The sequence below is a fragment of the Balaenoptera ricei genome, chromosome 1 (assembly GCF_028023285.1).
Source record: "Balaenoptera ricei isolate mBalRic1 chromosome 1, mBalRic1.hap2, whole genome shotgun sequence".
Classification (NCBI taxonomy): domain Eukaryota; kingdom Metazoa; phylum Chordata; class Mammalia; order Artiodactyla; family Balaenopteridae; genus Balaenoptera; species Balaenoptera ricei.
The window spans coordinates 85,597,568-85,612,076 of record NC_082639.1 but is presented as its reverse complement, the minus strand read 5'-3'; the positions used below and the strand labels follow the sequence as shown (position 1 = coordinate 85,612,076).

The 14,509-nt window shown below is 37.1% G+C and overlaps 1 protein-coding gene across 1 annotated transcript in view; it reads left to right on the top strand.

The window, feature by feature from the left end:
- The window catches only part of DPYD (dihydropyrimidine dehydrogenase), an 809,798-nt gene that overhangs the window by 778,611 nt on the left and 16,678 nt on the right, over positions 1 to 14,509 (top strand). The window contains exon 21 of the mRNA XM_059926787.1: positions 952 to 1,095. Coding sequence (XP_059782770.1) covers positions 952 to 1,095 — 144 coding nt within the window. The remainder of the gene's footprint in view (positions 1 to 951; positions 1,096 to 14,509) is intronic.

Below are 14,509 nucleotides of genomic sequence, written 5' to 3'. Positions count from 1 at the left end.
TTCCAGGCAGACACAGAACATTTGGAATTCAGTGGTGTCTATCACCAGCAGTATATGTCAGTAAAAGTGAAGATCAAAGGTTCTAGAAGAGAAGGACAAAGTGAAGAGGAAATAATTGTAGGATAATGAATAGTGTGAGGGCATATTCGTGTTAACGTGAAACCACTTAGCATTTTTCCATGACACCCAGGTATCTTTCTAAATGAACTTTGTAAAGTACAATTGAATAACCTTGAGATTTAAAGCTCCATAATGTGATTTTGAATACTGAGGGAGTTTATTTAAGCACTGTGATATTTCCTCTGCTTTTCATTTCTATTTTTGCCTCTTTCATGCAAAATAAACTTTATTTTCTGTGCAGAGAAATCAATATTTTTACCATTTTGTTTTTCAGCTATTCCAGTAAACTGCAATCAACATTAGTTACAATCTTTAAAGAGATGTAGTGAGAATTTGAACACAATAAAACAGAGATACAGATTTGAACTTTGGCAAAGTACCTTTGCTATTGACAAAAGCATTTGTCAGAGACTAGGCTGTGTCTATATTGTGCTAAAAACCTGATGAAGAGGAAAAAAAGCATCAATAGGTTTCACCTTCTGTCTATATGAACTAAACAAATGGTTTAACTAATAGCTATTGTTTTAAGTGAATGGTTTGGTTTACCATTGTGAATTTTATTCTGTTTAGAAATGTATTTCAATTAATATTTGTATATCTAATACATACATATTTGGTAAAGGTGTTGTTCTATTGTGTTCTTTTTAATAATTAATGGACTCTGATACGTAGAAGACTATAGTGTCCAAGAATGAATGAAGACCTTGTTACAGTATAAGTGAAACAGTCTCAAAACACACATTTGTTTGTTTATAATATTTGTGTTTATATCCTCACATTTTTCTCTTCTGTGAGCTAACATACTTTCTTATTTGTGTGTTTTCCTATTAGAAACTGCCAAGTTTTGGACCTTATCTTGAGCAGCGCAAGAAAATCATAGCAGAGGAAAAGATTAGACTGAAAGAACAAAATGCAACTTTTCCACCACTTGAGAGAAACCATTTTATCCCCAGAAAGCCTATTCCCACTATTAAGGTAAAGATTAAACTGTATATGTAAGTATGTCTATTTTACTGTTTACTTTGTGTTTATTTCCTGTTTAAATGTACCACTGATTTTGTTTTTAAAATATATTGAGCTTTAAAAATTCTGTCTGCAGTGACAGGATAGCCTCTTTTATTTGTATATTTTATACTTTTTAGAACACTGTCAAATATGTGTTTCATACAAATTTTGGATGTATTAAATAGGCCATAAAATATTACAGTGAATTCTTTGTCTTCTTACACTCATTTAAAAATTACTGTAATCTACAATTAAATCGAAGAGGTATCTTAGTCATACAGTACAACTAAATGATCAATATGCACCATCAATATCAACATGATACCTTACATTTTGGACAGACTTTCTCTGGTTCAGCCTTGGGAAAGCCTGTACAAATTTGGGTTTCAGGAAATTATTTTCTGGATAATATCAAAAATCATCATTAAGATGGAATTATGTGTGCATTATATTTCTTATTTTTCTTCTTTAACTTCTTATTTTGAAAAAGATGTAGATTCACATACAGGTGTAAGAAATAATACAGAGAGGTCTCACGTATGCTTTACCCAGTTTCCCCAATGGTAGCATGTTGTAAAACTGTAATACAGCATCACAACAAGGATAATGACACAGATACAATCTACTGATCTTATTCAGATTTCCCCAGTGGTACTTCTACTCATTTGCATGTGTGAGCACACACGTGTGTTTAGTTCTGTGTCATTTCACCCCATGGGTAGGTTCCTGTGTCCACCACCACAGTCAAGATATGAGTTCCATCAGCACAAAGATCCCTCAGCTTGCCCTTTTATAGCCACACCTACTTCCCTCCTGCCCATCTCCCTCAAGATGGAATTATTTTAAAGTAATCATAATTTAAAAAAAAGAAAAAAAGGAGTATTACAGGTCCACATTCTCTCTGAAGTCACCATCAGGGAATGTGGTTTTCAGTCACGGAAACTTACTCTTCTCCATTTAGTGACTATCTCCATTTCCTGGTTGAAGCATCAGCTGAAAAGCTTACTCTTAGGAGCGCTTTGAAATTCCTCTTTAGTAGTCAAACAGGAGTTGGAACCCTTAAAAATCCCCTCTATCTATGAGAAAGAAGAAATGTGTCCTATGCTAAAAACAGTGGAATTTAGACGATGTTGAGAGGGTTAAGTTATTCAGAGTTCTGAAAGGAAATATGGAAGTGGCTGAACACAAATTCTACCAGCACGTGAACGCCATAATTCGAAATAAAGTGAACACTTGGGACTTTCAGCAGTATAATAGCCCCAAAGAGTCTCTTGAGCTGTTTCCTTTAAATTATTTGTGTGATACTAGAAGGATGAACTGGACACTGAAGGTAAAGAAGAAGTGAGATCCTTTGGCCCACCCTTTGGCTATAACTAATATATGATGTGGGGTTAAGTGGGAATTGTCCCTACTTGTTTTTTCCTACTTAATTAATTTGAAATAAATGTAAGATCTCCATCTTTTCCTTATGTATACAAAATTCAAAAGAAAAATATTATTTATATTTGAAATAAAGGAAGAGCAAGGTGATTATAAAAGCATTGCGGCCTTTTGTAGGCTTCTATTCTGTCAGGGAATATATTGACAACCTAGAAGCAAAACCAAAACAGAACAAACAAAAAACCTGCTGAAGTTGAATTAAAGCTAGCTGATCACTAATCCAAATAAAATATCAAACTCAGCAGAATTAAATAAACCAAAGAAATGGGAAGTCAGGAAAGTAAGTAAACATTTTTTAAAGTCTCAAGGAGAGATGAGGAGTCTTATTAGAAATAGTACAGGCTTACATTCCTCTCCTAAATTGTTACTTCAGAGATGATCCAAATTGAAGTACCCCTGGTATTACATTACATAAGCCTCAAGACACCATTGACACCGTCTTCCCATCACTAAGACCATAACAGTGCTGACATATTAAGGGGCTGCTATGGTAGATTTTTCTCAATGTCCAGTGGATTTTCCACTACCTTGTTTTTCTTCCCAGGGTGTCTATACCCATTCTATAATACCTGTTGTCATTTCTAGGAATGTGGTGTGTCCTGTCAGAAAGCATAATGGTAGCTGATAATGGTGAGGTTTTTCTGCAGAGAGAGGGGGAATTTTCACCAGTTATAGGTGCAACTATTTCTGGAAAATGAGGAATTACATATGCTATGACAATGACTGCTCATTTCATCTTGCTTTCTATAAGGCTTTATATTTCTATAGAGTGGGGCAGAGCTTATGTTTTAGAGGAAGAAGGAAGATAGAGATCTGTCCCTGTCCCAGAGATATTCGTGGTGGTATTAGATGACACTTGATCTCTAGAGCCATGATGTTGTTACCAAAAGTGAGCTCTGTGTGTGTGTATGATTGTATTTTTAATTCGAGCAGTTGTCCTCTAATAAATTCACTTTTACTCATATTCCAGTATGATTTTCCAGAGTAGGAGAGAAATTTCATCTCCTGAAAGCATCAATGGAAGTATGTAGCAACCAATAGCTCTAATATGCCAATACTGTTCCAAGTGCTATACATATTTTATCTCATTTAATCTTCACAATACCTGTGATAGGTACTATCTTTATATTCATTTTACAGATAAGAAAATTGAGGAATTAAAAAACATTAAATAATTTGATCAAGTCACATAGTAAACAGTGGTAGAGTGGGGGATGGAGGTGAAATTGAGAATTGTTGGCTTAGGATTGAAAAGATTGGCTCATAATAGGGACCAAAATGTTTGGATCCATTCTAGAAACTATACAAAATATACCTAGAGATTGCTCATGGAAGATGAAGGTGTCAGTATAGAACAAGGAGAATAACGTTTAGTAAGGGAATTGTGACACATGGGTTTTGTCACCACTGTGCTACTAATCACTTGATTTGGGGCAGATATCTAATGAGAGATCTGTAAGAGGAGACCACTGGACAAAGAAGTCTCTTTTCCTTTCTGCTTTTCTTCCTCCTCCTGACCTTCTGTAGTTTCATTTGTTTGTTTTGTTTTGTCTCTGTTAAAAGCACAAAGATTAATCTAAAATTTACCCATAATCCTACCACCTCAACTTAATCACTATTAAAATTTAGATTTATAAAATTCTAGTTCTTTTTCTAAACCTAAATGTAATACATTAAAATAAATATAGAATACTCAAATTTTCCATATAAAAACCTCATAATTATTTATATATCACTCTAATGGTTTTATAATATTTCATAATATGAACTTACTAACTTCTAAAAATTAACCTATTGTTGAATTTTTAGGCTATTTCCAGAATTTTTTACAAATAATGCTATTATAACTATTGTTGTACAAAAATCTTTGTGTAGATCTCTTATTGTTTTCTCAAGAGAAATTGCAGGTGAAATTTTAGGGCTTTTGATACATAGTGCCAAATTGTTCTCCAGGAAGAACATGCAAATTTACATTCTGCCAAAAAATGTAAGAGAGGACTCATATTCTTAGACACCCATCAACAATAGATTTATTTTTAATTTTAACTAACATAATAGTCAAAAAAGTATTTTTTGTTTAATTTCCAGTGTCTAAATAGTAGTAAGATTGGCATGATTTTTTAATATATTTTTGACCATTTCTTCTTTTGTGAATTTGTTACTTATTTCTTTTGACCAGTTTTCTGTTGTAGTATTTATCTTTGTTTTATAGATTTTTTTTTTTTTTTTTTTTTTTTTTTTTTTTAAAGATTTATTTATTGATTGATTGATTACTATGTTGGGTCTTCGTTTCTGTGCTAGGGCTTTCTCTAGTTGTGGCAAGCGGGGGCCACTCTTCATCGCAGTGCACGGGCCTCTCACTATCGTGGCCTCTCTTGTTGCGGAGCACAGGCTCCAGACGCGCAGGCTCAGTAGTTGTGGCTCACGGGCCTAGTTGCTCCGTGGCATGTGGGATCTTCCCAGACCAGGGCTCGAACCCGTGTCCCCTGCATTAGCAGGCAGATTCTCAACCACTGCGCCACCAGGGAAGCCCCATAGATTTTTTTAAATAAAATTTTTATATATTGCCATTTGCCTCATAATTTGTATGATGGTGTTTTTAGATATACATACAGAAGTTTTACTTTTATGAAATCATATCTGGCAAAAGCTAGTTTTGTGTTTTCTCCCTTTCTTTATTTGCTTAGTTTAGCTTTTTCTACCTTAAGATTATATGGATTCACCCCATATGGTTCTTTTGGAATTTACGTTTGATTATTTAATTAATCTAAAATTTGTTCTGCTCTAAAGTATCAGATATGGCTATATCTTTAATTTTTTTTCACAAATAAGCAATCATTCCAAGATCTCAATATTTGCATTTTAAAGTGGCTCCTTCCATCTCTCAAGTTATGATTCAATGACAAAAAATGTATCATAAATTGCATGACTTACTTTACATTTAAATGTCCAATGTCTCAAAATTCGCCAAAACTTTTCAAGAGTGAATCAAAAATGGGTTAGACAAAGTTCTAATAAGGATGGCCAATTTCTATAAAAAGTTTCATACCTTAAGTAAACCTTTGTCTAATAAGGAAGAGTTTAACAAAAAACTTTACAAATAAAAACTTCTGACAAAGTCCAAAATTCTTGGCTATAAGCCCCTCACTTGAAACCAAGACCTTAGTACTACTTTTAACATTTCTGTGAAGACAAAAATGTTTCTTCTAAAACAGTGCTGATTCTTTACTTTGAAATATGTTCAACATAGTTCCTTTTTCTTCTCGATATTAACCAGATGGAAAAGGTAGCAGAAGGTGGACCTTGAGGGGAAGAGTGATGTGTTCAGGTAGCAGCATGTAGCTTCACATGACAGAAGTAGATGCAGGTTGGGGTACAATAAGAGAAAAGGGTGGAGAGAGAACATGATGATGGTGTCTGGACTCCGCTCTCTGCTCCCTTCTTTCTATATCATTTCCGTTTATGATTCATTTAAACTTTTCCTATATATCGACTCAACTATCTTCTATCCTTACCTCTTTTTTTTTTTTTTAAACACCTTTATTGGAGTATAATTGCTTTACAATGGTGTGTTAGTTTCTGCTTTATAACAAAGTGAATCAGGTATACATATACATATATCCCCTTATCTCCTCCCTCTTGCGTCTCCCTCCCACCCTCCCTATCCCACCCCTCTAGGTGGTCACAAAGCACCGAGCTGATCTCCCTGTGCTATGCGGCTGCTTCCCACTAGCTATCTATTTTACATTTGGTAGTGTATATATGTCCATGACCCTGTCTCACTTCGTCCCAGCTTCCCCTTCCCCCTCCCTGTGTCCTCAAGTCCATTCTCTACGTCTGCGTCTTTATACCTGTCCTGCCCCTAGGTTCTTCAGAACCTTTTTTTTTTTTTTTTTTAGATTCCATATATATGTGTTAGCATACGGTATTTGTTTTTCTCTTTCTGACTTACTTCACTCTGTATGACAGTCTCTAGGTCCATCCACCTCACTACAAATAACTCAATTTCGTTTCTTTTTATGGCTGAGTAATATTCCATTGTATATATGTGCCACATCTTCTTTATCCATTCATCTGTTGATGGACACTTAGGTTGCTTCCATGTCCTGGCTATTGTAAATAGAGCTGCAGTGAACATTGTGGTACATGACTCTTTTTGAATTATGGTTTTCTCAGGGTATATGCCCAGTAGTGGGATTGCTGGGTCGTATGGTAGTTCTAGTTTTAGTTTTCTAAGGAACCTCCATACTGTTCTCCATAGCGGCCATATCAATTTACATTCCCACCAACAGTGCAAGAGGGTTCCCTTTTCTCCACACCCTCTCCAGCATTTAATGTTTGTAGATTTTTTGATGATGGCCATTCTGACTGGTGTGAGGTGATACCTCATTGTAGTTTTGATTTGCATTTCTCTAATGATTAGTGATATTGAGCGTCCTTTCATGTGTTTGTTGCCAATCTGTATATCTTCTTTGGAGAAATGTCTATTTAGGTCTTCTGCCCATTTTTGGATTGCATCTCTACCTCTTTTTATGCTTCAAACCTGTGTCACCCACTATCTTCTGGATACCTCCACCTGGATAGTCTAAGCAAGGTGCATAAAGGCCATCGTACTTCAAACTAAACTGATTATCATTCCTTCTAAGCCTGATCTTCCTCCTGAGTCCTGTGTCTCAATGAACAGCACTCTATCTACCCTCTTACCTAAGCAGAAACCTGAAATTCGGCCTAGATTTCATCCTATGACTCATCTCACTCATGAATGGGATCATGGACATTCACCAATGTCCACCATTTTTATCTGTCATGTCTTCTTCCCTTCTGCTCTTCCCTTCTGTTCTTTACACATTCTTTCCTGGAATTCTGAAATATTCTACAAACTGACCTCCCACCTTCTTTTCTCATTCTTATCTAATGTATCCTCCAACAATTATGAAGTATTCTTTGTTAAATGCAAATCTGATTGTTTTACCCTTTGCTTAAAATTCCCACATCTTAACCATGATCTTAAGGTAAACTCCTTAGCATAAACATCAGACCTTCATATTTTAGCTTATCTTGGCCTAAGCAGATTCAGTGGAGTGGTGAAAAGTAGAATCCAGCAGGTGGTAAATTGAAGAGTGGATAAAGGTTTCAAAATTAAGGACAAGGCATATGGAATACTCTTTCCTGAACTTGAGAAAGATCAAAAGGAAAGTGACAAGAAGAAATGTAGTAGAGGGAAAGGTTGGTTTGTATATGTTAGGATACTCTAAGCTTGCATGTGTTTATACGCTCGGAAAGGATAGCTAAAGCTACCAGAAAGGGCATGATTAAAGAAGCTATATCCTTGGCAAATAAGGAAGGAATGGAGTCCCGACAATACATTAAGTCATCTTGGATAAGAGGTGACATATGATTTTCTACCTACTGCAATGCCATAGGCATTTAATGAAACTGAATTTGGGCTTACCAGTGTCATTTTAGTAAGTAGCCCATGTTTGAAGAAAGTGACTGCTAGAAAGTCTTAAGAAGCTATTTCCTTCATTGAAATATGTAGCAAGGTTTATAAGATTTTAGCAGATTACGTTTATGGGAAAAGAGTTTCCTGAATTAAGCCTGGAACTACTCTGTTATGCTGCTTGGGTTCAAATTATGCCACTGCCATTTAGCAGCTACATGAACTCGCCTCAGTTAACTAATCTGTAAGATGGACATAATTAAAGAGTCTGCCTCATGGGATTATAAATTAGGTAGTGTGTGAAGTGCTTTTAGCCTGCACCAAACATATCCTAAATACTGTATATGTTACCTACTATTAGTTATGATGTTAGGAATGGACAGCTTGAAGGAGATAACACGTTAGGGTGACCCTCCATTTCCATATGTCCAGTAAAGTGAACTCAAGAATGTTAGTAGGAATACATAAAGCTCTGGAAGTCAACCAAGTTGGAAGTTTTGAAGAAGTCCGTATATTTTTCAGGAAATCTTTATCATATACCTACCATGAGACAAGCAGTGTGCTAGGAATTGAGCATCTATAGTACAAAAAATAAAACAGACACAGCCTCTGTCCTCATGAAGCATACAGAATAGAGAAAGAAACAGGTATTAAAACAAAGAATCACACTAATAATATAAAGCTATATTTGTAATACAAATTATAAAGAAAAATACAGGATGTATGGAGTCTCTTTCATAGCAAGACCTAATTTAGATTGAAGGAGATGAGGAAGGCCTCTCTGAGGAACTGGCGTTTAAGGAGCCCGGTAGACTGGGTAGTGATTAGAAGGGTAAGTGGAAAAAGGGATGTTCCCAGTGATTCATAATGTGGTCCTAGATTTGGTGAGTGGCCATGGTTATGGAAACAGAAGCAGAGGTTAAATTGATGAAGTCTTGATAATTCTTCCTCTAAAATTTGATGATTCTCATTATATACTGAGGTATAAGGGACAGTAAGGAGTTGAAAATAAGGAGACTAAGATGATTAGATTTTTGATAGTCCCACTAACTGAGATAAAGAAAAATGAAAGATAATGAATCAGGGTTTTGTTCTTGGTGTTTTAGGTTTGATGAGTTTTTTAATGTGGGGTGAAAAATTTAGATTTGAGCATATTGAAATTAGTGAACTCAAGCTAATTTTGCACCTGTGCTGGATGATATAAAGAAAAAAGAACTGACATGCTGACTGCCTACTGGGTGCCAGACACAAGACAGAAGCTTCACGTATATTTTCTTCATTTCTTGCTTAACCTAATACCCTATGAGGGAGTAGGAAGTTCTGGGGAAGCAAATGGGAACAAGTGATCAAAAAAATAAGAGAATAACCAGAAGGAAATGATGACATGGAGAAAAAAAAAGAGGAAGTCTTAAGAATGAGGAAGTGGCCCACAGGTCAGAAAGCACTGCTCATCTTGGCAAGGACATCTGGTATTGTTTCTTTTTGTCTTTCACATGTAACCACTGAGATTCCAATTTCCAGTTGGCAATAATTGTCTTATTCACCCATACATCCATTTTGTCATTTATCCAACAACTATTATTGTCCACCCACTATGTTCCAGCACTGCTCTAGTCACTAGCGATTCAGTAGTGAACAAAACAAAAGCCCAGCTTTCATAGTGTCTACATTTTAGTAAGGAGAACAGACAATAAACAAATGAACGAGTGGGTACATACTAGGTCAGATGGTCACAGTGCTGTGGAGAAGATACAGCAGGATTAGGAGAAAAGTAATTGCTGGAGAGGCTGATCAGGAGATGCCTGCCTGGTTAAATGGCATATGAGTAAACACTTCAAAGAGTAAGAGAGTGATCAGTGCAGATAAATATCGGGGGGAGAACGTTCCGTTCAGAAGGAACCGAAAATGCAAAGACCCCGAAGTAGGAAAGTCCTTGGCAGGAAACTATTGAGGCTTTTTAAAAGGAAGAATGATGTGATCTGACAAAATTTTTCAGAGGCTCATTCTGGCTGCGGTGTTGATACAAGATCCTAGATGGGCAAGGACAGAAGCAGGAAGACTGGTTAGAAGGTTATTGTAACAGTCTAGGTGGGAGATGGGCAGGAAGGAGAATAAATACTAGATAATGTCAGAAGACCTCAACTCCATTGTTCTAAATGAAATGATGTGTGTGAAAGTATTGCACGAGGCATAGTTCTATTCAAATGTAAGGAGCCACGGTTGTCATTTTCGTACGAGCCCCTTGCCCCCTTGCCCATTATTTTAGACTCCATCTGGATGATGCGGCCGTGTGGTTGTTCAGTCCCCATTGAAATTAACAGCCACGTTCCCTTTAAGAGTCATTTTCTCTCTGCATGTGAATCAGACATTTCTTCTGGTGCTTTTGTTGTTTTATCGTACCACACTTACCCAGGCACGCTACGTACTTCCCTCTGCTGCTTCATCATTACTTTTATGTTTTCCCGACAGTCTTTCTTCTGTTCTCCACATACCATTTCTCCATCTTCCCTTTTTCCTGAGGGCCTGGGTTATCTGTTTTCGTGCTCAATATTTTCCCTGTCCACCTATCTGTTTATTTTAGCGTGTTTCTTCCCTCCTCGCTGCTGGCCTCTTTATAGATTCCTCTGTTCAATAGTTTAAACTCTGTGTCACTGCTTTGTTTATCCTCTCAGCTAGCACAGTATATTATTCCCCATCTGCTATAGAAAGGGCCCCAGTGTCCCACAAAGTTAACTAAGCCCCTCTTGTCTGAACAAGTTTTTCAGTCATGCATTCAAATTTCTAATCTACCCCCATCTTCTCTGGTTATGAGTGTGACGATATTATTTCTAAGCAAGCCATGCTCAGTAGATCTCATCTTTTGTTCTTCTTTTCTTTCAAATGCCTCAGATAAGACTTAATGGTCTGCTGCTTCAGAAGTAGGCAGTTTCAATATCAGTCATTCAGTAAGTATTTATTGAGTATTTGCTATGTGACCTTAGCAGTGTGCTAAGGACTGGGTCTACGTCCAGAGACTAACAAGGCATGGTTCAAGGCACCAGGATTTTCCTGATCTTGGTGGAGATGTAGTGCTAACATATATTTATTATGCACTCGCTGCAATCCGGGAAACTGGGAATACAACATGAATTTTAAAAAGAAAGATATCTATCCTTACGGAGCTCATAGTCTAACAAGGGAGAAAGACACATGTTAAAAATTATTTACAGTTCAATCAAATATGTACAAAATGCTCTGGGAACACAGAGGAGTGAAAGGGATTAGTTCCGCCTCGGGTAATTGTGCAAAGCTTCACAGAGATGGTGATATTTAACATGGAGTTTAATAAATTAGTGTTAATTAAGCAGAGAATTAATAATAAAAGCTAATATTTATTGAGTACTTATGAGGTTTCAGGCACTGTTCTGCATGCTTGTGAATTAACTCATTTAATCCTCACCATAACCCTATCAGGTATCCATATTTTCCCTATTTTACTGATTAAGTAATTAATAAACAGAGAGGTTAAATAACTTGTCTAAGGTCACACAGCTAGGAAGACATGAAAACCAAGACTTGATTCCAAAATCTGGCTCTAAAACTTGGGCCTTAATCACTATCTTCTTCTGTCTTTCATGAAAGGGGAAAAAAAAAAAAAAGGAAGGTGGCATTTCAAGCATATGAGTATGTTTGCAAAGCATAGTGTTAATACATACTTGGAATAAATTCAGCCATGGGACCTTAAATCCAATACAAAACTCATTCTTTTGTTCAATAGGATTTCCTAGAAAGGACCAAACTGAGAGGCAGTAATGAGGAAAATAATCCAGTTTTCTTGCTCAGTCTTAACATGATGTAAAAGGGCAAGGGGATATACTGATTAAGCATCTAAGGATTTCAGCTAGAGCATCAAGAGTGGTTAATCCCAGTGTTACACTGTGACTAGGGGGTCCTTGAGAACCAGAAGTCTTCGCTAGCCAACATGGTATCCAGCTTTTCCTTGCGTCCTTGGAAGCCAAAAAATGGTCTCAGAGGCTGTCAGTCCCACCGCAGGGAATAGTCTGGGGCCCTCGAGTCAGCCTGGCATCCAGTCAATTTCCTCTTTATCAATCCTACATCTGGATTTCCATTTCATAGTGACACAACATTTACCATACATATTGCCATATTGCGGAGCTGTCGCTTTTGTGAAAGAAAAGGCTTCTGAGGAAGAGGAGGGTAGTCAAAATCAGTGCTGAAGGGGAAGGGAAAGAATGAGATAAAGTAAGAAAAAGACAACTGACCTCCAGCAATAGATGTAAAGGTCTCCTTCTAAAAGATGAACCAGGACCTTCTGAAGAAGCTCCTAACACATTCCACAGGTTCACCTGTGCTAGAGAAAAGAAACCGAATAGGAAGCCGTTTTATCTCCTGGCTGAAGAGAACTGAAGTGACAGTGTGCACATTTGGCCCTGCTAAATGAGAAACGTGCTTTAGTCCCAGGCAGCATATAACAGAGATTTGAGAGTCTGCCAAGACTTATAAAGTTCCCCGAATGCTTCCCACTTCTGTTGATATATATGAGAATGAATTCTCATTCTCTTTATGAAGCCAGGAATGTATCTCTAACGTCTTTGAATTTCTGGGTAGGAAAATGAATGGTTTAGGGGCACTAGTGATGTTTTCATCTCTTCTTCCTGCTGCTTCTAGGAAGAGATAGACTGCATCTCATAAGACTGGCAAGACAGTGTTGGCAGGAGACCAGTCAGCCATAATAATAAACACGAGAGGTTTATTATTTCAATTGAGTTGTGAGGGGAAGGAGAAAAGTACTCATATAAAACTGTAAGGCATATTAGATAATATGGAGCATAAAAGGGATGGCACAGGAAGAAAAATAGTGGAGGATTTTCCCAGCAATTTTCAGAAGATACCAGAGAAATGGGCGGGAGGCATTAACATTCTCAGTTGTCTATATACAGACAAACAGCAGATGAAAAATTATCAAACTGCACTTTAAAACACATGAACAGAATATGGTAAAAATCAACTCTTAAGTCTTACGGGGATGTTTTGAGATGTGATTCCTGACCGGAATATGATGATGGAAAGGTATATCTTCTTTGGAATAAATAAGTCTAATGAAAGGGCTGGGAGGGGGGAGCAGTATATGTCAAAAAGATATACACATGCATGGAAATCCACATACGTGAAAGTGAAGCATGGAGGAAGCAGCTTCAGGAGAGTGACATGAAAGGAAAACAGAAATGTTTTTGGGGACTACATCAGAGACCCCGTAACCAGATGGTTAATATGGACAGGCAAGATAGAGCAGCGATGCAAGCCTTTACAGACTTCAGATGAAAATCCCACTCCACTAAAGGCAAAACATTGGCAAAATTATTGAATTGCCTTGTTGGAAATTTAATCTCACAAAGGAGAGAGAAGCAATGAGAGACTTACTGCATTGACTTATTTCTGGTTCCTTATAAAAATCTGTTTGGGGAAAATGGCAGCTAAAAGAATCTTGAAGGAAAGTAACCATCCCATATCATCGTAGAGTTTGTTAGGCCACAGAAAGGAAGTCTGAGCTTAAATGTACAAGTATGCCACCTTTAGTAAATCTACTTTCAGGGAGCTCAGAAACAACAATAGAAAACAATCCTGTAGTCAGAGCTCTAACCTGAACATGGTTCAAGAAGAATGAGAGGCTGTCAAATTGAAATTTGATGACATAATCTCTGAGTTTCACGAGGAACAGGAAAAGAGTGAAGCATTTAGATAACTCAGTATGCAATGGTCATATGAGAAAATAGAGATCACATTACCAACGATGATCATAAAAGAGTAGCATCAAGATTTTAAAATGTTTCAGAAATACCAAAGCCTCAAATTATCTGAATTTGGAGAAAATATTAGGAAAAATGGAAAAGTATTTTGTCTATTAAAAGTTAAAAAAAAAAGAGAGAGTACACCCACTACTTAGGGCAGATGGTATACTGTTAACTTTTACAATTAGAACTGTTCAGCTCCTATTATCTTTGTAGCATCCCCATAAAGAATGCTCTTAGAACTGAAAAGGATAGGGAAAACATATTCGAGAGGTGAAGCCCAAGATAGGTAAGGATAAAGTAGAAACGCATCACATTTAGCCTCATTAAATGTATTTAAATCCAAAGTGTCTGGCAAGAACTTGCTACTTTAAAGCCTGAGCCAGCCCACATGAAAAGAATACAGTGATCAGGGCCACAGATCTGTACTGAACCAACCTTGACTACACCCAAACCTCACCCATCTGTCTCTCAGTAACAAGCTCCCTTCCACTCCACCCTCTCTCACCCACTTCAGTTCCCAGGTCGTCGCTAGCTTTTACCCCATCTCTTGGTTTGCTTGCTTCTCTCACCTTCTCCACTAATTTACTTACTACTTTATTTCCTGAATCATGCTTTGTCTCTGCCCTCCCAACTCAGCTTATTCACGCTGAGTCCTGTTATCAGAGTTCTGCTGAATTTAAACTCAAGACTTCCCTTTCTAATTGTACAGTCG